Here is a 26691-nt window from a genome sequence, read left to right on the forward strand (position 1 = left end):
TAAATTGAAAATGAAGAGGGCAATGGAGCAGGGCAGTATTGAGCTAAAGCATCCCTGACGCTCTAATCTCACTCACCACTCTTCTCTACCCCCCCCCCTACTTCCCTGTTTTCAAACCCTGAGAGAAGTATTTCATCAGCATTGTGAATGGGCTGCCCCTTGTGTGAGGATGCCTGGAAGTTCCAGTCACAGCTCAAATAGTGATCCAATAGTGGTGTGCTACAGGACCATGGAAGGAGGAGCACTGGAATCGCACCTGGCCAGAGGGGCTACTAAACGTAGCTGTTTTCAAAGACTGCCCCATTTTCCCTGCCGCAGCAACTACAACCACTGTCTTCTCAGAACAGAAGAGTATTCACTCACTCAGCCTTTGAGTATTCACCCACTCAGCATGGCACTTCAGAGGGGAGTGTTTTGCTACTTAATGGTGTCAGAAGCTAGGCCACTGTTTGGAAAGCTATGAAAATGGCACCTGGCCTGCCATCCCGTGGCCAGAGAGGGAAAGTGTCTGGTGTGGGCCACTGAAGGATAGTTAAGAAAAAATGGTACTTTGATGTTTCAGTGGATGATTGCTTTTCCTGGCCAAAAGAAATGCAGATACAACATAGGGACACTACAGTTCAAAACAGTATGCAATCTTTTTTTCTTTAGACCTGGGATTAAAATTTACAACAGTAACTATAACTGCTCATGATGGCAAGGATGGATAAAAAACAATGCTTTTAAAAATAAAAATCATTTTTTCACTTAAATCAGTTTAATTTTCATTGTTAAAATGCTGTTTAAAATAGCCATGTGGTGTTTTTAAGTTAAATATCTTATGGAATAAGGATAACAAATTCTAATTTTATATTATAAGACTATATTCATAATTTTTAAAAATGTTTTATAAATAGGTTCCAACAGTTCTTGAATTGAGACCTCAATTTTATGGGGTTCCATAAGCTTCTGTATCAGAAAATTCTGCAGTCCTCAAACTGCATTTGCATGTTTATTAACAGCAATATCCATAGATGAAAAAATCACACACCTGATCAGCCCTGACTGAAGTTATTTCTAGAGCTCCCACCACCACCGCCGCCGCCGCCGCCGCCACATTGCAATGCTGGAAATTCTTAGAAACCCAATTAAAAACTTCCAAGATTTGTTTTCAATAGTCTCCTTGCATGATGCTGGTTCCTTTAGAGAAGAACCCTATCCATTGTTCCTTTGCAATTTTGCATAGACAAAGTCAAGCCACCCCACACTTTGCCAAAAGTATGTATCAAGGTCAATGAACCTTGATCACTAAAGGTGGAGTCAATCTGGTCAAGCAGAAACAGCTTGGAGATAAATGCATGAGAGGAGGGACAGGCAACAGCAACAAGAGTGAAATGATATAAGCAGAGTATCTTACCAGCCTTGTGATCTTTTGAGAGTAGTCTCCACTGTTTGCAGGGTTGCCATACCATTCCCCCCACTAGCAAAAAGTAAATAATTAAAAAATGTGTAATCATAAACTCACAATGTCTGTGGGTTTTTGTTTTTTGTCAAAGACAATCAATGCAAGGTCATAATACAACTGGCGTTTTGCAACCAGGGGAGGCTAAGCAATGCCCCAGAATCACAAAAAGCCTCTCCTTGGTTCCAAACATTTCCCTTGTAACATCTTTTTTTGAAAGCACACTTGGAGTCACTGTGGTAGCCATAAAACATTTATTGTACAACTCTACAATGCTGGCAGCATACTGCTTAGATGATCCCAATCTGAAAAAGAAATCAGAGGAATTGTTAACCATTTGATCTGCCATCCTAAAAGATTCAAATCCACAAACTGCAACATTATCTCTATGGAAAGGGCTTTCCATATTCCAGCAGAAAAGCCAGTATACATCTATAGAAGATTGTCTAAATCAGTGGTTCTCACACATTTAGCACCAGGACCCACTTTTTAGATGAGAATCTGACAGGACTCACCGGAAGTGATGTCATCACCAGAACTGACATCATCAAACCGGAAAATTGTTAACAATCCTAGGCTGCAATCCTAACCACACTTATCCAGGAGTAAACTCAATGGACTATCATTGTTAAAAGAATATACATAATAGCCTGTTTGAAGTACAGATCTGTAACATTTCCCCAAATGCAATCACATACCATGATAGCATCAAGTCTAATATATTAAAAATAAAATATTGAAATTTCCCACCTGAAATTGGCTCGCAACCCACCCAGTGGGTCCAGACCCACAGTTTGAGAAACACTGGTCTAAATGCAAACGTCATCCAAATATTAAGTACCCTTATGGAAAGCCATACTTGCCTGGCACCACAAAAATACTTTGAATTGTGCCTGGGTCTTCCATGGTTTATTTACTTAATATATTTCAATACTTCCTTTCTGCCCAACAACGGCATCCACAGCAGCTGACAGTAAGATACTATTTTCTTTTCAAAAAATTATGGTAACTGATAAAACTCTGAGAACAGAGGGTGGAAAATGTCCCCAGGTCTCTTCTGCTGTTAGTGCTCTGCCTCCATATTTATGTTGTTTGATCATGTTTTAGCGTCTGCTGTTCATTTTGCTTGCATGGATTTGTTCGGAAGAGCCACAAGACACATTTTAGCCCTTACAGGGCAGGAAAGCTCCAGCTAAGGGAAAATAACACAAAAGTCACTCTTCTTACCTTGTTGGCTACATCTAGTGCATCATAGTCTGGAGCAAGGCGAACGTAGGCCTTTTTCTCACCGTCAGGTCTAGAATGGTACAGGAGAAATTAGCTCCTAGGAACACCACAACCACACCATTCCCACCTCCAGGCCTGAGAGCCAAGGGAATAGCCTCACAAAATTTTGAAACTGACAAATTAGGGGGAGAAAGTTTTACTTTCACCATACTGCTGATGATTTCTAATTGAAATTAATGCCTTTTCTTTCAAAAGCTGTCCTCCCACCATCCTGACATCTTAGAAATTTCAGATCCTTGCCTGCCTCTGGAGGAATCTCTGTGCATCAGTGGTTCCTTTGAAAGCATCAGTTATTTCAGTTCAAAAATGTTTCCATCATTTGCACATATAAACCTCACCCACGGCATCCTTGACCATCACCCTTCCAATCCTGCTTCGCCCTCCCTTGCCACAACCATACATACCGAATCAGAGTGTTGACTTTTGCCACGTCAATGTCATACAGCTTCTTGACGGCCTGCTTGATCTGGTGTTTGTTGGCTTTCACATCCACAATGAAGACCAGGGTGTTGTTGTCCTCAATCTTCTTCATAGCAGATTCTGTGGTCAGTGGGAACTTAATGATGGCATAATGATCCAGCCTGGGGAGCACAGCAGAAAAAAGAGCTTTGGCCACCCACAACTGTAAGGGCACCAGGGTCTCCTCTTATACACACTTCAGCTTATAGATCCAGGTGCATCAGTCATTTTTAGGTTGTAATCAGAAACAATCAGACTTTGGTCGCTTGAGTATCATCACCTGCACCTTTGTTCCTGACAAGAGTAGATGTCCAATTATTGTCTATTTAGAACGGAAATGAAAGCAGTGGGAGTGAAGAGATGTTTTCTAAATACTTAATTCCCACCTGCATTAACCCTCTTTTAATAGGGGTGTAATATCCCCCCCTCTCCAATCCCAAAACAAACTCAAGGCAGCTTACAAAATTAAAAGACAAAAACATGATCAAAACAAGCAACGTAAGCAATGAAACTACCATAGAAACCACAACACAGCAGAAACATAAACAGACATTTTAAAAACTACTGCATACAACACACAATACCCCATTAGAACTATCCACACATGGAACTCACTGCAACAAAATGATGCACCATCACAATCACAAATCTATCAGCAGCTGAAAGGACAGGCAAGAAGTACCTCTCAGCAGGAATAATTAGCCTCATAAGTTTCAGGGTTCCTGATATTGAGGATGGTCACTAGCAAAAAAAATCTTTAAAGCAGCTTCCCATGAGATCTGTCTATTAGCCAGAACAGCAGGAATTAGTCCTCTATATTGAAAAGCAGCACATCTGTGACTACTAGATACTGGGACAAAAAAGCAAGTCATGCCTATCACTTTCTTTCCCTACACGCGTGGTTCCCAAGTGCTGTTTTCTGGTCACTTCAGGGATCTAGAACGACAACTTAGATGGACTACATTCACCCTGGCTCAACATGGCAGCTCTTACACAAACATACTTATTCCTCCTTGGCGCGCTCTTCCGGGGATACTTGGGCTGCCTTCGTAGCTGCAGGGTTTTAGGTCTCCGGAAGGTGGGGGATGTCCGGACTTTCTTCTTCTTGTGACTGTGGACACCTTTCAAGACTGCCTTTTTAGCCTTAAGTGCTTTAGATTTTGCCTCAGTCTTAGCTGGGACAGCTGCAAAGAGAAGCCAGAATTGAGAAAGCATTCAAGGCAAGCATGTTTTGTGTGTGGATGGTCCCAGGTTCAGTCCCCAGAATTTGCAGGCAGGGCTGGGACAAAACCTCATCTGAAACCCCAATGAACTGCTACCATCACTGCCAATCAGACAGACCAATGGTCTAATTCGGCATTCCTCAATATTTGTCCCCCACTGTACCACTCCGCACAGTCCAACTATAGGAAGCACCATCAGAAGTAACCGGCAATGATGTCATCAGCACTTATTTCCAGATTGGGAGGTCAGACCCAACATGACAAACACCAGTAAGAGGGCAGAGGGGAGGATGATCTTTTTGAACATGAGAAAAGCTGGAAGTCTGCCCACCAAGACTCCTGCTGCTGCTTGTCACACTGCATTGCTGGTCTCGCTGCCAGGCAGTGGGGGTCTGGGGGTCTTGTGAGTACCACCAGACACCACCTCAAGCAACGCTGATCTGATTTATTATAAGGCAGCTTCATATGTTCGTGCAGCCTGAATGGGACGTCAGCACATGGCCTCAAAGCCTGTGCCCCCAATCCTGCACCTGTGTTCCTTACTCTCCTTGGCCCCATGTGTTAAAGCAAGAACAACCTAGACTTTTAGACCAGGGCTATGATCCATGCCTTACAAAAAAAGATTTGCAGTTTTTGCATCAATAGCATCTAGGCCAGTTTCTCAACCAATGGTACTTGAGGCAGTGTGGGATCCTGAGAGTCCACCACCTGGCAGCCTTGAGCCAGTTGTTGCAACAAAAGAGCCCCCCTTGAAGTCAAAGCCACCCAATTACTGAGGCATCGCCTTCTTACCTAACAGGATGCTGGCAAATTTTTGGTACCTGGTGTCTTTCCCAATCAATACCTCAACCCAGACCCCCAGCAATAACATTTTTTATCTGTAGAGGCCACATCTAGCTGGGGAGGTGGGGGGGCTGTTGGGTAATTTTGCAGCAACACAACCCTCTGAAACCCCCATCCTGCTTCCTTACAAAATCCCACTACAATAGTGGTTCCCAACTATCTCCATTTGCATACCCCTTAGCAGCCTATTTCCATAAACTGTACCCCTCATATTAGCAAAATGTAATGAATATAGTTGCTGTTACTTCACAATTATATGTTTCCAACTACTGATTCATATCCGATCATACAGGAACTGATGACCAAAAACTAGCAGTTGGTGGGGCTTTTGAAACTAGCGAGCTGCCTTCCTTCCTGCCTTTGTCAGCCCCACAAGGGCTTGTGACGCCCTTGTGGGGCTGACAAGGCACTTGTGACGCCACTGATGACACCACTGTTCCAATGCCCATTGAGGGTGACGAGAGGGGGAGGAGCCACATGACCATTGATGGAGTGAGCCTGGCTGCCTTTCTCTCTCTCAGATGCAGCCAGGTAAGAATGGCTGCTTATGAAGGCAGCTTTGGAGGTGTGGTTCCAGCCACACCTCACAGTGCCACTTCTTCCTCAAGAGGAGTCAAATTGTCATCACTTTTGAATGACAGGAGGACTAAGGCTCCCAAAGCTTATGAGTGAACTTACCCAACATGGGGTAAGAGGAGGGGTCTTCATTAGGAAGCAGGAGGTAGGAAAAAAGGGACAGTTCTCTCAATGGAGAGAAGGAAGTGGTGGAGGTCCCCAGTGATCTATATGGTGACCGGTGGCATCACTATGGGGATGAAGAACTGCACTGGGTGACACATGGCACCAAAGGAGGGGAGCTGGAAATTTCCTGGTTGGGTCAGCTAGGAGGCCAGCTCTACCAGGCAAGTAAACCTGGGCTCCATCTTGGGAAATCTGGTAGACTGGGACTCCACAGCCTCCTTTGCTGCAGCTGACAGTGGGGGGAGAGCCTTGGCCCTGGGCATGGCTGCCATGGCTGTGGGTGGGGGTGAGCCCCCGCCTAGACAGGTAGACCTAGCCCAGCAGACAAAAAGGCAGACAAGGTCTATATTTAGGGCCTCTAGAAAAGTTCAGGTCTATATTTATTTTAGGCACCTGTTCTCACACCAAAGATCAATCTTTACAAAAAACAACACATTTTTTTTTCCATTTGCCTTTGTACAATTTGAGACAGGGAATAAAAACACAAGCAAATGGTGCTGCAGTCTGCAAGTAAGGACACCAGCAGATCATTTGCAGGAAGCATAGAGCATCTGATGTTAAGCTGGGAGACTGCAAGCTAGTTGAGAGGCCAGAACATTGGGCCAGAATGACTTGGGATATTTGGCGGTGTGGACACTTGGCCTGTGTGTCTCAACTGTGTGTCACTTGGAAGACTGGGCACTGCCAGCAGAGATGGGTTAAGGCACTGGTTCTCAAACTGGGGCGTCACAGTGCCCCTGCTTGACAACCCTGGCCTCTGCCTCCTTAAGAGGCAAGGGAAGGGGAAGGCAGCGACGCAATCCCCAGGATCGTGCCGCTGTGGGGGCAGGGGGGCTTTTCAAAAACACACCTTCTGCCAGAGTCCAGAGGGTACGGGGAGCCCCGCGGAGCACTCTGCAGGGCTCCCCGCAGCTTGTAAACAGTGAAAGTAGCAGTCGTGACCTTGCCCCTGCAAAGACTTATCTTACTCCTGCGAACCCCTGGGTTAAAGCTTCCTCTCAAGGTTTTCCACTGGTCTTTGAGTAGGCCTTTGACCCACACGTCTCTCAGCAGTGAAAGTGTTGCTTGGTGCCAGTGAAAGTGGTGCCAATGGACTTGGCTGTTCTCTGCTCATGGTCACACTCCAAGATCTTGTAGCATTTGACCAAAACAGTCTGTTGGTGAATAAGGAGACAAATAGCTCTTGGCTCTTGCCTTTTACCAGAAAGCCAGGATGTTTTCAAAATATTGAAAAAAGGTGTATTATAAGATTGAAAGAACAGGCAAAGGACGACACTGGCAAAATCAGTACCTGAGTTTACAGGCAAAGTAAAAGAAAAGAAAGCCCATTTCAACTCAGTGGTCCCTGCACTGAGATCCACTTAGGAGAAACCAGTTCATCTCCTGCACTGGTGAGGCTGTTTGGCTCACGTAGTTGAATCTCCTCTTTCCAGCTTGCTCACACAAAGTCCCTGTCAACCTTCCCTTATTATGAGGGACTTGGGGACTGGGTTTCACAGTCCCTTTTCCTGTTGGGCAATGGGAAGGTGCTAGCAGGGCTTCCTAACTGGAACATGAGGGTGGCAGGGAAATCAAGAGGTCAGAAGGCAGTTGAACAAATGAGCTGAGATCTTATCCAAGGCCTCCCCCACTGGTTGGCCAGGGCCTGGGACCAGAACTTAGCACATGTCTCTCTGGATAGCTGTGAGTATATTTATTTCTCTGCCAAAATATATTTCTTAGGGCTGCTGGGAGGATATCATGGAACTGAAATGGAACTTGTCACGTCTTCGGTCGTCGGTGAGGAGCTGTGTCTGATGGACAAGAGCATTCTCAGGCAGTTGGGAGTCAGTTGGAGAAGTGGAGGCAGCTGCAACCAGGTGAGAGAGGACAGCAGTTTCTAGAAATAGGGACTTCTCATTTGCTTATATGATCTTGCGATTTCCTGTGAGTGAAGGTTCTGTTGGTTGTTAACCGGGAATTCAGAGAGGTTATTGTGAGCAACACTTAGGATTATTCAGGATGGTGAAATGGTTAAGAGCTGACTAAATCGATCCGTTCTATACAAAACAAAGTTGAGTTTGTGATGATTTTAATACAACAAGAAAACTGCAGGGATTGTTACACAGCGTGTACTACAGAACAGGTAACCAAAAGCTAACAAGGCGGTTAATTAGATATAGGAAGAGAAGCAATCAAAAAGTTCTAACCAACTGACAAGGTTACAGAAGCGGTTCCCAAACTCTGTGGGAGGTTGGGAACTGCCGGAAGTCTTTGAGGGGAGGGGGGAAAGCAGTGACACGATCCCAAGGGTCGCCTCTGGGGATCAAGGGGCTTAAAGGGGCAGAGACAGGGGTTCCCTTGCTAGTGGGTCGTGACCTACCAGTTTGGGAACCGTTGGGTTACAGGCAACAAATCGTACCCTTTGTTACTATACCCTGGTGTATCTCTACTCACTTCTCCCACAGAAATCTCAAGCTGACTGCAAACAGCTCTGGTGAACCTCTCCAACTGGCGAATGGTCAACGAAATGGCAGTGTGAGTAAATACAGTGACTCACATTGGGGCAAGAAATTTAAACTCTACATGTGCAGTAATGGGATCCAAACTGGTGATGACTATGGAAGAAAAATAATTTTGCAGATCAGAGCTCAGTACAGCAGCAGGGAGGCTCATAGAGGAGGATGTGAGCCTCCATGACCCTCCAGCAGGCTTCACAACCCCCCAGGTACGTTGAAATGACCCTGGGTCCTCACAGTGCCGCAATTGCTGCGGTGCCGTTGGGGCACCCATTCCTGGGTTACTCCCCTTAAGGGGGAATGGCCCACTTCCAGTCCCCCTGGTGGGCTGCAACCTACCGGTTTGGGAACCACTGCCGTAAGCAAATTATGGTGCAGTCATATTTGGAATACTGAGTACTGTTCTGGTCACTGCATCTCACAAAGGATCATTGTAGACTTGGAGAAGATGCAGTAAAGGGCAAATACAGTCATCAAGAGGTTGGAGCACCCTGCCCCTGAGGAAACTAAGGTGTTTAGGATCTTTAGAAACAAAGAGAACCTGGATGTAGGGGGAACATGACTGAGGTCTTTAAAATTATGCTTATTGTCAAGGAAGAAGAGGGGACTCCCAGGGGACTGTAGGCTGACCAGGGAAGCAGTGCCTAGTAGTTAGCATACATTCCCTTCCTGTTCCCTTCTTTTCCTTTTTGAACATCCAGCTGAATGGGGCAAGGTCTTGGTGGAATATATCTGCTAGGAGAATATTGAACCACAGGGGGGAGGGGGTCTTATCACATTCACTCTCATTAGCAGTGCCTGCAGAGTGCAGAAACGTGACAATCCACTGCACTTCCCATATGTAGGGACCAGGCAGACCAAGGGTTAAAATGTAACCAGTTTTATTAAATAAGAAGACTAAACAAAATAGGAAAAGAACAAGGCATCTACATAAAATGTGTAATACAGAAGGTGAATGGAAAGCTGCTGTTATGGCTAATGGCCAGCAGATGGAGCTCTGGTTACTAACCCAATTGCCTCATTCCACAATGTTTTGTAAACCAGTGGAAAAACTGAACTGAAATGAATCAGAGCCTGATGGATCTCAGCTAGACTTTGTCCCTGTCCCAACTACCTGAAAGATGGAGCCCCCATCCACTATCTCTTGCTGCCCCATGAATGGGGCTGCTCAGCTGGAATGAAGCCCATTCAGTTCCCAGTGGGCTTGCAAGTTTTAAGATTTGGCTGTCATGAAGTCACCTGATTTGTGGAAAGGGATTACCTAGGTATTTGTCTGCCCCCCCCCCCCGCCCTTGGAGTAGGACAGTTGGGAATGTGAGCCAATTAAAAGGCACATCCCTGTCCCTGGAAGGAACTCTGACCCAAAGGGACGGGAAGGAACTTACAAAACAAAGGGACAAAAGCTACCTGAATGCACAGAAGCTGCTGGTGAGTTAAATGTGCCCCAAATATGGGAAAATGGACAAAAAGGCACAGAAAAGAAGTGGGGACCCCAGGGAAATACAGGGATTTATCACACATGCTATAGAGAAAGTGGCTAGCTAGAGCTTTCCTCCATCTCCCAGAATTCTGGGTGACAAAATGAAGTTGAATGACCTGAATTCAGAAGAGAGGAGTTCATCACACAACCTATAATGTCTTTTTGTATCAGCCAAAGACTTCATTATGATCCTAGACTAAACTGCTGGGAGAAATGTTTCATGTACAGTGTCTAGTTTTTTAGTGTGTTGCCAACTGTCCTGATGATTTGTACTGAAGGTCCATGTCCAAGGCAATGGAAGAAACCAATAAAACAATAAAAGACTAGAAACAAAATTAACTTCTGGAATTTGCTGCAAAAAAAGTGGTGATGGCTTCCAGCTTGATGGCTTTAAAAGGGGAGGAGACAATTTCATGGAGAAGAGGTCTTTCAATGGCTATTAATGATGATTGGCAAGTGGAATCTCTCAATTCAGAGTCCACTGACAACCACTTGCTGTTGCCTTGACTCCCCAGAAGCATTTGATTGGTCCCTGTGCTAAACAGTGTACTAGATTAAGGCTATGTTCTGATTATGCAGGGGTTTCCTGGTAGTGTGATGGCCTTCTTGTGACATCACTCTCTGACATCATAGTCCAACATAGTTCAACTGTCAGTTGATCAGAACACTGCCCTCACTAGACCAGACCAGATCAGACCAGACCAGGAAGTATTTATTGGTTTACCCTAATTTCACATTATTCATCTTTACTATTATAAAGAGATTGAGTTAGTGAGAGGAAGAGGGAGGGATGAAGACAGCATTAGTGATCTTATTGGTTATTGTAGCTTATTAGCAATAATGTTTTTCTAATGATCATAAGAACAGCCCCACTGGATCAGGCCATAGGCCCATCTAGTCCAGCTTCCTGTATCTCACAGCGGCCCACCAAATGCCAAAGGGAGCACACCAGATAACAAGAGACCTACATCCTAGTGCCCTCCCTTGCACTGGCATTCTGACATAGCCCATTTCTAAAATCAGCAACTTCATTCTTTAATTCCTCAATAACTCTTGGGTGGATGCCATCAGGGCCCGGTGACTTATTGATCTTTAATTTATCAATGAGGTCTGAAAAATCTTCTCTTTCAACCTCTGACTTAATTCCTTGGTCGGGGGGGGGGGGAGAGAGAGAGCATTTTGGCAGGCATGTCATTCTCTTCCTCCTGCCTATACTGATTGAAAGATAACACACTGAAAGATCTAAGATGGGTTTCTTAATGGCTTCTAGGTTCTGAATCTCTCTGATACTTCAGGCAATGTTATGAATTTGCCTCATGCCAGCCATGGGGGAGTTATATGAAAAGTGATTTTCGGGACCAGATTAAATGCTTTGAGGCAGCCAACCATTTCCTGTGTGGGCATCTTCAGAATCCTACCAGGTGAGGCACAATGGTAGTGAAAGAGGCTTCTCTTCTGCTCTGTGATGGGCTCCCCACTTTCTTGAAGAGTGAGAAGTTCAATAGCAAATCTACTCTAACTCAGTTTCCTTTGGAGCACAGGAGATCTTGTTCAGTTATATTTGCTTTATCCACAAAACCTGTATGTACCTGAAAGGAAGACGAGGGGTTTACCCAGTAGTTTACCATCAAAATGGGGGGGGGGGGCTTTCTCAAATTTGCAAGTGCTGCAGTTCTGCTACCATCTCCAGGAAGAGAGGCCCCAATGATGGCTGCTGGGTGGTTGGTAACCTTCAGTCTTGAAAGACTATGATATAAGCCTACAGCACCGGGTATTCCCAGGTGGTCTCCCATCCAAGTACTAACCAGGCCTGACCCTGCTTAGCTTCCGCGATCAGATGAGATCGGGCATCTGCAGGGTTATAGCTGCTGGGTCTGCCACTGCCAAGACCACAAGGAATTGGGCACTGGTCAAGAGGTTAAGATTGGACAAGCCTCACTAAGTCCCTTTTCACCTTTCTTTGCTCTGAAGGCAGCTAAAAGCATCTTCCTTTGCTATATATATGGAAGCTGAGAACCTCTTCTTTCAAAGGGCATTTTGGGGGAGGAAAAGTTGAGGTGAATGTGGCTGTTTCCCTTATCTCTGATTTATTAGGACTTTTTGGTGTGGTTTCTTTGACAAGGTTTATATGTCTTGCTTTCTACCTCCATTTATGTCATGAATATGCACCACTGAGGTGCAGCAGGTATGAGTAGGACATGGTGAGTGCAGAAACCATCTCTCAAATAACCCCTAGCTGATTTTGGCTAGGTGTTGAGGAGCCTGTAGTTTAGGGCATAATACAGAAGAAGGTAGCAACGTACTATTGAAAGTCAGTGAAGAATTTCTATCCTTGTTGCATCTTGAATGCGACCTTGTAATACTTTTTGTGTTTAACCTTTCTCTTGTTAGGAGGTTCACCATCCATTCATGGTTGTCTTCCTTTTGGAGAAATACCGTACGCAAGGAGAGCATGTGCGGAGATACAAGGCTCAAGATACAAGATAGAAGACCCTCTTGAAGAATAACTCAGGTAGCCACCCTGAGTGCACTCCTCCATCTCCATCTCCTCCAGTTAGACACTTCCAATTGTGTTGCTCTGTCCCTTTCTGACTTTTATAACCTGGCCAGAGATTTTTTTTTTTAAATTGAGACCAGACCTGGAGAATAGGAGGCCATCCTCAGACACGAAGGGACCTTCTTCCATCAAATCTCAAGACTTTATTGCTGTTGCCCGAGTTTCATTTGTGTTCAGCTGCTCTGAATGGGTCTTGGGGCATGTTTGGCCCTCTCATTCTCCATGTTCTTCAGACAGTGTACCACCTTGAGTTGTTATTAGGTATTCCCTTGAAGTGTGCGGTGTCTCTCAGTTCTAACATGCAGAAGTCTGTGGGAGGACCTTCTTCTAAGGAGGACTCCTCATCTGATTCTGTCCCTAGAAGTCAGCCCAAACTCTGCATGACCAGCAAAGCCCAGGGCAAGAGGAAGTTGCCAATTCCATTGTTTAGCTTTTCCCCATTGCTCTATTCTAGGCGAGAGCCATCTTGAATCCTGTTTTGTCAAAGAACGCAAGGATTGGTTTGGCCCTGTAATGTCAGGGAATAGCAGCTGTGAAATGAAGGCGGATAAGGCCCCTGTAGAACCAACACAAGATGACAAAAGGCCCAGAAGGCAGTCCAAAGAAGAGGATGACTTGCAAGGTGCTGGTTGAAACCATCTTTACAAGAGAAAACTGAAAGCCTTTGGCTCTAAGGTCACTTTTAGAAGTGGGTTGGAATCTCCCATCAGGTAGTAGTGGTGGTGGAGGAAGAGAAAGAGAAATTGTTGGGAGAGAAGGAGAGGATGATGACTATTGGTTGTATTTTATAATCCACAGCACCACCCTGTTGGAGAGACAACCCAGGATCAGATTACAGAAAGTCCAGTGAAGCCAAGTTTGAAGTTTTGGCTAGAGGAAGGAGGCATGCAGCCATCTGTAACAAAATACCTAATCTGATTTCAAGAACACTAAACAGATACTGTGGAGCGGTGTTTCTCAAACTGTGGGTTGGGACCCACCAGAGCCAATTTCAGGTGAGTCCCCATTCATTTCAATGTATATCTTATTTTTATTAGGCTTGATATGACCATTGTATGTGACTGCATTTGGGGAAATGCTACAGATCTGTACTTTTAACAGGCTGCTATGTAGATGCTTTTAACAATGATAGTCAGTGGGGTTTACTCCTGAGTAAGTGTGGATAGGATTGCAGTCTTTGGGATGTTTGGAGAATTGTGATGTCATTTCTGGCCATGACATCATTTCCGGAGGGTCCTGACAGATTGTCATACTAAGAAATGGGTCAGGGTGTAAACAAGTTTGAGAACCACTGCTGTGGAGGGTAATTCCTGTTCTGAGGAGTTGTCAGTGACAAAAAGCCAGTGAATTGTGACATTTGGAGGAAAGAAAAGTATCGGAGGGGGGCTGGAGCAACCCTATTGGACTCCACTGGGTACCAGCTCTCATCTTCTGTCTTGCCCCTTGGTCTCTCTCAGGCTGTTATGAAAGATGCCCTCCTCCAATCTGAGCTTCTACTCACCATCCTGGCTGCAAGGATCATTCCATAGAAACAGAGGTGAAATATCTCTTTTAAAGGGGCGGTGGAGCAGTTCATTACTTTTAGCTATTTGGGATTTGGGCACCCCTGATCTACTTCTAAACCAGGGGGGTCTATGCATGTCATTCACCCATTGAAGCCAATAGAAGCTTTTCCCCCAGGAGATGGATCATGCACAGGGCGTTCCAGATTGAAACTGCAACAGAAGTTAGGCTTAAAACCCCCCTTGCCTTTCACCGCAACCCTTATCAGGGTTGTCCTCAGGCCAGATATAGGGGGAAAAATACCAATATGTAAGGGCCAATAAAATGATCAAAGTCATGCCCAATTGGGTCCAGATACCAATGTCCCTCGTCACTGTCTCCCCAAATCCGAACTGTGCCATAGAATCACTGTGGCCCTCTGAGAAGAACTCCCACCCAAAAGGCAAGTACAGAAGTTGCCATTCCCATTTGCTCTGGGAACCCCAGCACAAACCTGACCCATCAAACCCAGCCTCCTCCACTTGTCTGTTGACACCCCCCCTTTCTTGAAGGGAGGCAAAGTGCTAAGTCTTTCAGGCCCCTAAACGACTATATAAAGCAGACTACCCTCCCCTTCAGAGTCAATCACAGCCACTAAAGCAAAGCAGAGGAGTTGCCACTGCTTTGCATTTGCAGTTGCAACTGGCTCTGAAGGTGAGGAGGCCTCTTTACACCTACATTTAGGCACCTGAAAGCATTTTGCCCCCCTCCAAGAACGCCAGTGTACCCTCCTAGCACCTTTCCTAAATCAAATTTTAGAAAAGCATGTGTAACTCTTCAGTGATCTTCTTTTCTCCCCAGATGTCATTATACATAAACCTCTTCAACCTCTCCAGACTGAGAGCAAAGTCCAAAGTCCAGCTGAAATATCTGCGTGACTTCCTCTTTGCCGACGATGCAGCTGTCACTACCCACTCTGCCAAAGATCTCCAGCAGCTCATGGATCGTTTTAGCAAGGCCTGTCAAGATTTTGGACTGACAATCAGCCTAAAGAAAACACAGGTCATGGTTCAGGATGTAGACTCACCTCCCTGCATTACAATCTCTGCGCATGAACTGGAGGTTGTCCATGACTTTGTGTACCTTGGCTCAACAATCTCCGACACTCTTTCTCTCGATACCGAGCTAAACAAGCGCATCAGTAAAGCAGCTACCACGTTTTCCAGACTCACAAAGAGAGTCTGGTCCAACAAGAAGCGGACGGAACATACCAAGATCCAGGTCTACAGAGCTTGCGTCCTGAGTACACTTCTGTACTGCAGCGAGTCATGGACTCTTCGCTCACAACAGGAGAGGAAACTGAACGCTTTCCACATGTGCTGCCTCCGATGCATCCTTGGCATCACCTGGCAGGACAAAGTTCCAAACAACACAGTCCTGGAATGAGCTGGAATCCCTAGCATGTATGCACTGCTGAAACAGAGACGCCTGCGTTGGCTTGGTCATGTTGTGAGAATGGATGATGGCCGGATCCCAAAGGATCTCCTCTATGGAGAACTCATGCAAGGAAAGCGCCCTACAGGTAGACCACAGCTGCGATACAAGGACATCTGCAAGAGGGATCTGAAGGCCTTAGGAGTGGACCTCAACAGGTGGGAAACCCTGGCCTCTGAGCAGCCCGCTTGGAGGCAGGCTGTGCAGCATGCCCTTTCCCAGTTTGAAGAGACACTTGGCCAACAGTCTGAGGCAAAGAGGCAAAGAAGGAAGACCCATAGCCAGGGAGACAGACCAGGGACAGACTGCACTTGCTCCCAGTGTGGAAGGGATTGTCACTCCCGAACTGGCCTTTTCAGCCACACTAGATGCTGTTCCAGAACCACCTTTCAGAGCGCGATTCCATAGTCTTTCGAGACTGAAGGTTGCCAAAAATGAATTGATGAACAAGAAGGAGACGTGAGCCAACATCCAGCACTTGACTGCCATACCTCAGATCTCCCAGCTGGAGTAATAGGAAGACTTCAAGCAGGCAATGAGGATTTTCTTAAACCAGGGAAGAATTGGGAGTTCCCACAGACTGGATATGGCAAGCTCAGGCGGTGTCCTCCCTCTGTCCAAGAAACCAACTTCTCCTCAAAAGTAAGGGGAAAAACTTTAAAAAAAAATTGAATGTACTGGAGGACAACTAAAAAACAGGGAAAAATTCAGAAAGGGGTAGGAAAAGCAAAGCAGAATACAGGGACAGAAAAACACCCAGGGCTTTGGAAATAAATGCAGAAGAAAGAAAGAGGGCATTTCAAAACTTGAAAGAAAGGAAGAACAAATCAGTTCAAGTGAGGTAGAAGGTGGGAAATTCAGGCAGGATGGAAGAAAGAAGGGAAGAGAAAATAAACAGAAACGAGGCAGGTGGTGGGAAATTGAGGCTATATAAAGGAAGGGAAAGGAAGCCAGAGATAGGAAGTGTGTAGATGGTTGGAAACTAAGGGCCCAATCCTATTCAACTTTTCAGCACTTGTGCAACCACAATGCAGCCTTGTGGTTGCATTGTTCCCATACCTTGAGGGAACAAAAAACATTTGTTTCCATACCTTGAGGAGACCCCTGTGACTGCCTCCCCACTGACAGGATGCAGCACACACCCCATGGGCACAACTGCACTGGCACTGGAAAATTGGATAGGATTGGGCCCTAAGGCCTTGGACACAAGTGGACACAAACACTGCTTTTTTTGTTTAATATCTGTTGAAAGGGCACCTACGGGGCTGCAAGGCTATGGCAGAAATATTTCAACTATATAAACACTTAAGAATGAATAAAAGGGAGGCAGATGGTAGGAAATAGAATCAGGATTATACAGAGGCAGTCCGTGGCCAACTCGAACCTCAACATGTGAGAAAGAATAAGAGAAAGGGGCAGGAAGTTGAAACAGGACTGAAGAAGGAAAGGGAGAAAAAAGAATTTTAAAAAAGCAGTGGGAAGTAGAAGCAAAATTGGAGAAGGAAGGGGGCCAAAAGAGAAATAAGGAAGATGAAGGCAGTGGCCAAATTGAGCCTGATAATGTAAAAAAGAAAAGAAGGGAGCTGACAGTTGGGAAAGGAAAAAAAGACTAAAATACAGGTAAATAGTGGCCAAGTAAAACTTAATAATGTAAGAAAGAAAAGAAGAAATAAAAGAGAGCTAAGCATGGACATACTACCATGCAAGAAATCATAAAGTACAGTTCAGTGTAGCCAACTGGGGGCCCAATCCTATCCAATTTTCCAGTGGCAGTGCAGCTGTGCCAATGGGGCATGCCTTGCATCTTGTAGTGGGGAGGCAGTCACAGGGCCCTCCTCAAGGTATGGGAATGTTTGTTCCCTTACCACGGGCCGCATTGCGGCTGCACCGGTGCTGGAAAGTTGGATAGGATTGGGCCCTGAGCCTGAAAAAAAGGGGAAAAGAGGAAAAAGGGAGATTTCTATGGTAAGGGGGGAAAAAGTAACAGATATGACTGTGATCAAACCTGGTAATGTAAGAAGGACCAAAAGAGAGACTTCAGTGTGGCCACATTGAGTGAGCCTGTGAATATAGAGAAAAAAAGTGGAATAAGGGGAAGCATCTTTGGAAACACAAGAAAAGAATAAAGCACACATAAGTGTGGCAAATTGGGACTGATAAGGTAAGAAAGAAAAGGGGGAAGGAAAGAGTTTAGTGTGGCCACATTGTTGATAACATAGGAAAGAAAAAGAGGAATAAGGAAGAACTCAGCGGGAAGGGGAAAAAAGAGTAACAGGAATGACTAAACAGAATTGAAAAAAGAAATGAAGGAATAGAAGAGAGCTACTGGTAAGTATGTCCACACAGAGCCTAATAATGCAGGGCAAAAACGGCGGAATAGCTCATTGACAGGAAAGAAAAAATAGAAAAAGATACAGGTAAGTGGTGATCGGTTTTAGCCTGGTAATGTAAGAATGAAAAGAAGGAATAAAGAGAGCTTAGTGTGCCCAAATGGAGCCTGATAATATAGGAAAGAAACAAAGAGAGCTCAGTGGGAAGGAAGCTCCTCTAAGCTTCAATATAAGAATGGAATAAATGGGAGCCAAGTCTGGCCAAACTCAGCCTACGGTAGAGGAGATATGGTGGAAAAAGGGAGAGCTCAGTGGATAGGAGAAAAAAGGAACTGACACAGGTAAGTAGTGGACAAACGTGAGCCTGATAATGTAAGAAAGGAAGAATGGAATAAATGGGAGCCATGTCTGGCCAAACTGAGCCTATCATAAACAGTAGAATATGGCTAGAAAAAAGCTAGAATAAGAATCATAGAGGAGAAACAGTAGAATAAGGCTCAGTGGGTAGGAGAAAAAAGGAATTGACATACATAAGTAGTGGCCAAACATGAGCCTAATAATGTAAGAAAGGAAGGAATAAATGGGAGCCAAGTCTGGCCAAACCGAACCTATCATAGAGGGGAAACAGTGGGAAAAGGGAGAGCTCAGTGGGCAGGAGAAAAAAAAAATTGACACAGGTAAGTAGTGGCCAAACATGAGCCTGATAATATAAGAAAGGAAGGAATAAATGGGAGCCATGTCTGGCCAACTGAGCCTGATAATGTAAGGAAGGAATAGTGGCCAGTTATTCCTGAGCCAACCATGGAGCCAACCATGGAGAAGAAATGATGCAATAAGCTCATTGGGAAGGAGAAAAAAGGAAGTGATACAGGTAAGTAGTGGCCAAACGTGAGCCTGATAATGTAAGAAAGGAAAGAATAAATTGGAGCCAAGTCTGGCCAAACTGAGCTTATCATAGAAGAGAAACAGTAGAATAAGGCTTAGTGGGTAGGAAAAAAAAGGAATTGACATAGGTAAGTAGTGGCCAAACATGAGCCTGATAATGTAAGAAAGGAAGGAATAAATAGGAGCCAAGTCTGGCCAAAATGAGCCTTATAATGTAAAAAAGGAATAAATAGGGGCCAGGTCTGGCCGAACGGAGCCAACCATGGAGAAGTTATGGTGGAATAAGCTTATTGGGAATGAGAAAAAAGGAGTTGACAAAGGTAAGTAGTGGCCAAACGAGGGTCTGATAATGTAAGAAAGGAAGGAATAAAAGGGAGCCTGATAATGTAAGGAAGGAATAGGGGCCAGGTCTGGCTGAACGTAGCCAACCATGGAGAACAAATGGTGGAATAAGCTCATTGGGATGTAGAAATAAGGAATTGATACAGGTAAGAAATAAGGAATTGATACAGGTAAGAAAGGAAGGAATAAATAGGAGCCAAGTCTGGCCAAAATGAGCCTGATAATGTAAGAAAGGAATAAATAGGGGCCAGGTCTGGCCGAACGGAGCCAACCATGGAGAAGTTATGGTGGAATAAGCTCATTGGGATGTAGAAATAAGGAATTGATACAGGTAAGAAATAAGGAATTGATACAGGTAAGAAAGGAAGGAATAAATAGGAGCCAAGTCTGGCCAAACTGAGCCTATCATAGAGGAGAAACAGTATAAAAAGGCTCAGTTGGGAGGAGAAAAAAGGAATTGACATAGATAAGTAGTGGCCAAACATGAGCCTGATAATGTAACAAAGGAAGGAATGAATAGGAGCCAGGTCTGGCCAAACGGATCCTATCATAGAGGAGAAACAGTAGAATAAGACTTAGTGGGTAGGAGAAAAAAGGAATTGACATAAGTAAGTAGTGGCCAAACATGAGCCGGATAATGTAATAAAGGAAGAATGGAATAAATGGGAGCCATGTCCGGCCAAACTGAACCTATCGTCGAGGAGAAAGAGTGGAATAAAGGAGAGCTCAGTGGGAAGTAGAAACAAGGAACAGGAGACAGGTAAGTAGTGGCCAAACATGAGCCTGATAATGTAAGAAAGGAAGGAAGGAATAAATGGGGAGAAGTCTGGCCAAACTGAGCCTGATAATGTACGGAAGGAATAAATAGGGGCCAGTTCTGGCCAAACCAAGCCAACCATGGAGAAGAAACGGTGGAATACGCTCATTGGGAAGAAGAAAAAAGGAATTGACACAGGTAAGTAGTGGCCAAATGTGAGCCTGATAACTTAAGGAAGAATGGAATAAATGGGAGCCCATTCTGGCCAAACTAAGCCTATGGTAGAGGAGAAATGGTGGAAAAAAGGAGAGCTCAGTGGGTTGGAGAAAAAAGGAATTGACACAGGTAAGTAGTGGCCAAACGTGAGCCTGACGATGTAAGAAAGGAAGGAATAAAGGGGGCCAAGTCTGGCCAAATCATAGAGGAGAAAAAGTAGAATAAGGCTCAGTGGGTAGGAGAAAAAATGAATTGACATACATAAGTAGTGGCCAAAAATGAGCCTAAAAATGTAAGAAAGGAAGAATGGGATAAATGGGAGCCATGTCTGGCCAAACTGAACCTATCATAGAGGGGAAACAGTGGAATAAGGGAGAGCTCAGTGGGTAGGAGAAAAAAGGAATTGACACAGGTAAGTAGTGGCCAAACTTGAGCCTGATAATGTAAGGAAGGAATAAATAGGGGCCAGGTCTGGCCGAATTGAGTCGACCATGAAGAAAAAATGGTGGAATAAAATCATTGGGAAGGGGAAAAAAGGAACTGAAACAGGTAAGTAGTGGTCAAAGATGAGCCTGATAATGTAAGGAAGGAAGGAAGGAATAAATGGGGAGAAGTCTGGCCAAACTGAGCTTATCATAGAGGAGACACAGTAGAATAAGGCTCAGTGGGTAGGAGAAAAAAGGAATTGACACAGGTAAGCAGTGGCCAAACGTGAGCCTGACAATGTAAGAAAGGATGGAATAAATGGGAGACTAGTCTTGACAATCTGAGCCTATAAAACAGGAGAAATAGTAGAATAAGGCTCAGTGGGTAGGAGATAATGTAAAGAAAAATTGAATAAATGGGAGACATGTCTGGCCAAAATGAACCTATCATAGAGGGGAAACAGTGGAATAAGGAAGAGCTCAGTGGGTAGGAGAAAAAAGGAATTGACACAGGTACGTAGTGGCCATACATGAGCCTGATAATGTGAGGAAGGAAGGAATAAATGGGAGCCAAGTCTGGCCAAACCGAGCCTTATAATGTAAGGAAGGAATAAATAGGGGCCAGTTCTGGCCAAACCAAGTCAACCATGAAGAAGAAATGATGGAAAAGCTCATTGGGAAGGAGAAAAAAGGAATTGACACAGGTAGTTCGTGGCCAAATGTGAGCCTGATAATGTAAGAAAGGTATGAATAGGGGCCAGTTTTCGCCGAACCAAGCCAAACATGGAGAAGAAATGGTGGAATAAGCTCATTGGGAAAGAGAAAAAAAGAATTGACACAGTTAAGTAATGGCCAAACGTGAGCCTGATAATGTAAGGAAGGAATAAATAGGGGCCAGGTCTGGCCAAACCAAGTCATCCGTGAAGAAGAAATGATGGAATAAGGCTCAGTGGGTAGGAGAAAAAAGGAATTGACATAGGTATGTAGTGGCCAAATATGAGCCTGATAATGTAAGAAAGGAAAGAATAAATGGGAGCCAAGTCTCGCCAAACGGAGGCTATCATAGAGGAGAAACAGTAGAATAAGGCTCAGTGGGTAGGAGAAAAGAGGAATTGAGATAAGTAAGTAGTGGCCAAACCTGAGCCTGATAACGTAAGGAAGAATGGAATAAACGGAAAACATATCTGGCCAAACTGAACCTATCATAGAGGGGAAACAGTGGAAAAAGGGAGAGCTCAGTGGGTAGGAGAAAAAAGGAATTGACACAGGTAAGTAGTGGCCAAACATGAGCCTGATAATGTAAGAAAGGAAGGAATAAATGGGAGCCATGTCTGGCCAACTGAGCCTGATAATGTAAGGAAGGAATAGGGGCCAGGTCTGGCCGAACTGAGCCAACCATGGAGAAGAAATGATGGAATAAGCTGATTGGGAAGGAGAAAAAAGGAATTGATACAGGTAAGTAGTGGCCAAATGTGAGCCTGATAATGTAAGAAAGGAAGGAATAAATAGGAGCCACGTCTAGCCAAACTGAGCCTATCATAAAGGAGAAACAGTAGAATAAGGTTCAGTGGGTAGGGAAAAAACGGAATTGACATAGGTAAGTAGTGGCGAAACATGAGCCTGATAATGTAAGAAAGGAAGAATGGAATAAATGGGAGCCATGTCTGGCCAAAATGAAACTATCATAGAGGAGAAACAGTAAAATAAGTAGAAAATAACAGTAGAAAAAGGCTGAGTGGGTAGGAGAAATTAGGAATTGAAATAGTGGCCAGTTATTCCTGAGCCAACCATGGAGCCTGATAATGTAAGAAAGGAAGGAATAAATGGGAGCCATGTCTGGCCAACTGAGCCTGATAATGTAAGGAAGGAATAGGGGCCAGGTCTGGCCGAACTGAGCCAACCATGGAGAAGAAATGATGCAATAAGCTCATTGGGAAGGAGAAAAAAGGAATTGATACAGGTAAGTAGTGGCCAAATGTGAGCCTGATAATGTAAGAAAGGAAGGAATAAATAGGAGCCACGTCTAGCCAAACTGAGCCTATCATAAAGGAGAAACAGTAGAATAAGGTTCAGTGGGTAGGGAAAAAACGGAATTGAAATAGGTAAGTAGTGGCCAAACATGAGCCTGATAATGTAAGAAAGGAAGGAATAAATGGGGCCAAGTCTGTCCAAACTGAGCCTGATAAAGTAAGGAAGGAATAGGGGCAGGTCTGCCCAAACAGAGCCAACCATGGAGAAGAAATGGTGGAATAAGCTCATTGGGAAAGAGAAAAAAGGAATTGAAACAGGTAAGTAGTGGCCAAATGTGAGCCGGATAATGTAAGAAAGGAAGGAATAAATAGGACCCAAGTATGGACAAACTGAGCCTGATAATGTAAGAAAGGTATAAATAGGGTCCAGGTCTGGCCGAACTGAGCCAACCATGGAGAAGAAATGGTGGAATAAGCTCATTGGGAATGAGAAAAAAGGAATTGACACAGGTAAGTAGTGGCCAAACGAGAGCATGATAATGTAAGAAAGGAAGGAATAAATGGGAGCCATGTCTCGCCAAACAGAGCCTGATATTGTAAGGAAGGAATAGGGGCCAGGTCTCGTCGAACTGAGCCAACCATGGAGATGAAATGGTAAAATAAGCTCATTGGGAAGGAGAAAAAAGGAATTGATACAGGTAAGTAGTGGCCAATCATATGCCTGATAATGTAAGGAAGAATGGAATAAATGGGAGCCATATCTGGCCAAACTGTACCTATCATACAGGGGAAACAGTAGAATAAGGAAGAGCTCAGTCGGTAGGAGAAAAAAGGAATTGACACAGGTAAGTAGTGGCCAAACATCAGCCTGATAATGTAAGAAAGGAAGGAATAAACGGCAGCCATGTGTGACCAAACCGAGCCTGATAATGTAAGGAAGGAATATGGGCCAGGTCTGGCCGAACCGAGCCAACCATGGAGAAGAAATGGTGGAATAAGCTGATTGGGAAGGAGAAAAAGGAATTGATACAGGTAAGTATTGGCCAAATGTGAGCCGGATAATGTAAGAAAGGAATAAATAGGGACCACGTCTGGCCGAACTGAGCCAACCATGGAGAAGAAATGATGGAATAGGCTCATTGGGAATGAGAAAAAAGGAATTGACACAGTTCAGTAGTGGCCAAACGAGAGCCTGATAATGTAAGAAAGGAAGGAATAAATAGGAGCCTGATAATATAAGGAAGGAATAGGGGCCAGGTCTGGCCGAACTGAGCCAACCATGGAGAAGAAATGGTGGAATAAGCTCATTGGGAAGTAGAAAAAAGGAATGGATACAGGTAAGTAGTGGCCAAACGTGAGCCAGATAATGTAAGAAAGGAAGGAATAAATAGGAGCCAAGTCTGGCCAAACTGAGCATATCATAGAGGAGAAACAGTAGAATAAGGCTCAGTGGGTAGGAGAAAAAAGGAATTGACATAGGTATGTAGTGGCCAAATATGAGCCTGATAATGTAAGAAAGGAAGGAATAAATGGGAGCCAAGTCTGGCCAAACTGAGCCTGATATTGTAAGGAAGGAATAGGGGTCAGATCTGGCCGAACTAAGCCAACCATGGAGAAGAAATGGTGGAATAAGCTCATTGGGAAGAAGAAACAAGGGATTGACACAGGTAAGTATTGGCAAAATGTGAGCCTGATAACTTAAGGAAGAATGGAATAAATGGGTGCCAAGTCTGGCCAAACTGAGCCTGATATTGTAAGGAAGGAATAGGGGTCAGATCTGGCCGAACTAAGCCAACCATGGAGAAGAAATGGTGGAATAAGCTCATTGGGGAGAAGAAACAAGGGATTGACACAGGTAAGTATTGGCAAAATGTGAGCCTGATAACTTAAGGAAGAATGGAATAAATGGGTGCCAAGTCTGGCCAAACTCAGCCTATGGTAGTGGAGAAATCGTGGAAAATGGGAGAGCTCAGTGGGTAGGAGAAAAAAGGAATTGACACAGGTAAGTAGTGGCCAAACATCAGCCTGATAATGGAAGAAAGGAAGGAATAAATGGGAGCCATGTCTGTCCAAATTGAGCCTGATAATGTAAGGAAGGAATAGGGGCCAGGTCTGGCCGAACCGAGCCAACCATGGAGAAGAAATGGTGGAATAAGCTCATTGGGATGGAGAAAAAAGGAATTGATACAGGTAAGTAGGGGCCAAACATGAGCCTGATAATGTAAGAAAGGAATAAATAGGGGCCAGGTCTGGCCGAACCAAGCCAACCAAGGAGAAGAAATGGTTGAATAAGCCCATTGGGAAGGAGAAAAAACGAATTGACACAGGTAAGTAGTGGCCAAACGTGAGCCTGAACGTAAGGGATAATGGATTAAATGGGAGCCAATTCTGGCCAAACTCAGTCTATGGTAGAGGAGAAATGGTGGAAAATGGAGAGCTCAGTGGGTTGGAGAAAAAAGGAATTGACACAGGTAAGTAGTGGCCAAACGTGAGCCTGATAATGTAAGAAAGGAAGGAATAAATGGGAGCCTGATAATGTAAGGAAGGAATAAATAGGTTCCAAGTCTGGCCGAACTGAGCCAACCATGGAGAAGAAATGTTGGAATAAGCTCATTGAGAATGAGAAAAAAGGAATTGACACAGGTAAGTAATGGCCAAACAAGAGCCTGATAATGTAAGAAAGGAAGGAATAAATGGGAGCCTGATAATAAATGAGCCTAATAATGTAAGAAAGGAAGAGGGGCCAGGTCTGGCCGAACTGAGCCAACCATGGAGAAGAAATGGTGGAAGAAGCTCATTGGGAAGTAGTAAAAAGGAATTGATACAGGTAAGTAGTGGCCAAACGTGAGCCGGATAATGTAAGAAAGGAAGGAATAAATAGCAGCCAAGTCTGGCCAAACTGAGCCTATCATAGAGGAGAAACAGTAGAATAAGGCTCAGTGGGTAGGAGAAAAAAGGAATTGACATAGGTATGTAGTGGCCAAATATGAGCCTGATAATGTAAGAAAGGAAAGAGTAAATGGGAGCCAAGTCTCGCCAAACGGAGGCTATCATAGAGGAGAAACAGTAGAATAAGGCTCAGTGGGTAAGAGAAAAGAGGAATTGACATAAGTAAGTAGTGGCCAAACCTGAGCCTGATAACGTAAGGAAGAATGGAATAAACGGAAACCATATCTGGCCAAACTGAACCTATCATAGAGGGGAAACAGTGGAAAACGGGAGAGCTCAGTGGGTAGGAGAAAAAAGGAATTGACACAGGTAAGTAGTGGCCAAACATGAGCCTGATAATGTAAGAAAGGAAGGAATAAATGGGAGCCATGTCTGGCCAACTGAGCCTGATAATGTAAGGAAGGAATAGGGGCCAGGTCTGGCCGAACTGATCCAACCATGGAGAAGAAATGATGGAATAAGCTCATTGGGAAGGAGAAAAAAGGAATTGATACAGGTAAGTAGTGGCCAAATGTGAGCCTGATAATGTAAGAAAGGAAGGAATAAATATGAGCCACGTCTAGCCAAACCAAGCCTATCATAAAGGAGAAACAGTAGAATAAGTGTCAGTGGGTAGGGAAAAAAAGGAATTGACATAGGTAAGTAGTGGTCAAACATGAGCCTGATAATGTAAGAAAGGAAGAATGGAATAAATGGGAGCCATGTCTGGCCAAACTGAACCTATCATAGAGGAGAAAGAGTAGAATAAAGGAGAGCTCAGTGGGAAGGAGAAACAAGGAACAGGACACAATTAAGTAGTGGGCAAACATGACCCTGATAATGTAAGAAAGGAATAAATAGGGGCCAGGTCTGGCCAAAATGAGCCTGATAATGTAAGAAAGGAATAAATAGGGGCCACGTCTGGCCGAACGGAGCTAACCATGGAGAAGAAATGGTGGAATAAACTCATTGGGAATGAGAAAAAAGGAATTGATACAGGTAAGTAGTGGCCAAACGTGAGCCTGATAATGTAAGAAAGGAAGGAATCAATGGGAGCCATGTCTGGCCAAACTGAACCTATCGTAGAGGAGAAACAGTAGAATAAGACTCAGTGGGTGGGAGAAAAAAGGAATTGACACAGGTAAGTAGTGGCCAAACATGAGCCTGATAATGTAAGAAAGGAAGGAATAAATGTGAGGAGGAGGTAGAAGCTGAAGGAAGGATGCAGGGGAGGGCACCAGGACACAAGTTGTGTCTTTTTGTCTTGTGTGCTCCCTGATGTATTTGGTGGGCCATTGTGAGATGCAGGAAGTTGGACTAGATGGGTCATTGG

General features: G+C 44.5%; 1 protein-coding gene, 2 non-coding genes and 1 pseudogene across 3 annotated transcripts; all 4 read right to left on the reverse strand.

Annotated features, from left to right (window-relative positions):
- Positions 1–1678: 1678 nt before the first annotated feature.
- Positions 1679–5938, reverse strand: LOC136659315 (large ribosomal subunit protein uL23-like). The gene is made up of 5 exons (XM_066636450.1): positions 5932–5938; positions 4191–4371; positions 3133–3309; positions 2669–2738; positions 1679–1746 (listed from the first exon to the last, which is right to left on the reverse strand). Exons 1-5 carry the CDS (start codon positions 5936–5938, stop codon positions 1732–1734), a joined length of 450 nt encoding a protein of 149 aa, XP_066492547.1. The 3' UTR covers positions 1679–1731.
- LOC136659596 (small nucleolar RNA SNORD42) lies at positions 2989–3053 on the reverse strand. The gene has a single exon (XR_010794863.1). It is a non-coding gene; the product is annotated as a small nucleolar RNA SNORD42 (small nucleolar RNA).
- Positions 3402–3474, reverse strand: LOC136659600 (small nucleolar RNA Z17). The gene has a single exon (XR_010794867.1). It is a non-coding gene; the product is annotated as a small nucleolar RNA Z17 (small nucleolar RNA).
- Positions 5939–11728: 5790 nt separating the features above from the next.
- On the reverse strand, positions 11729–11845 carry LOC136659800 (5S ribosomal RNA; annotated as a pseudogene).
- Positions 11846–26691: the final 14846 nt, after the last annotated feature.

This window comes from Tiliqua scincoides, chromosome 8 (genome assembly GCF_035046505.1).
Source record: "Tiliqua scincoides isolate rTilSci1 chromosome 8, rTilSci1.hap2, whole genome shotgun sequence".
NCBI classification, from domain to species: Eukaryota; Metazoa; Chordata; class Lepidosauria; order Squamata; family Scincidae; genus Tiliqua; species Tiliqua scincoides.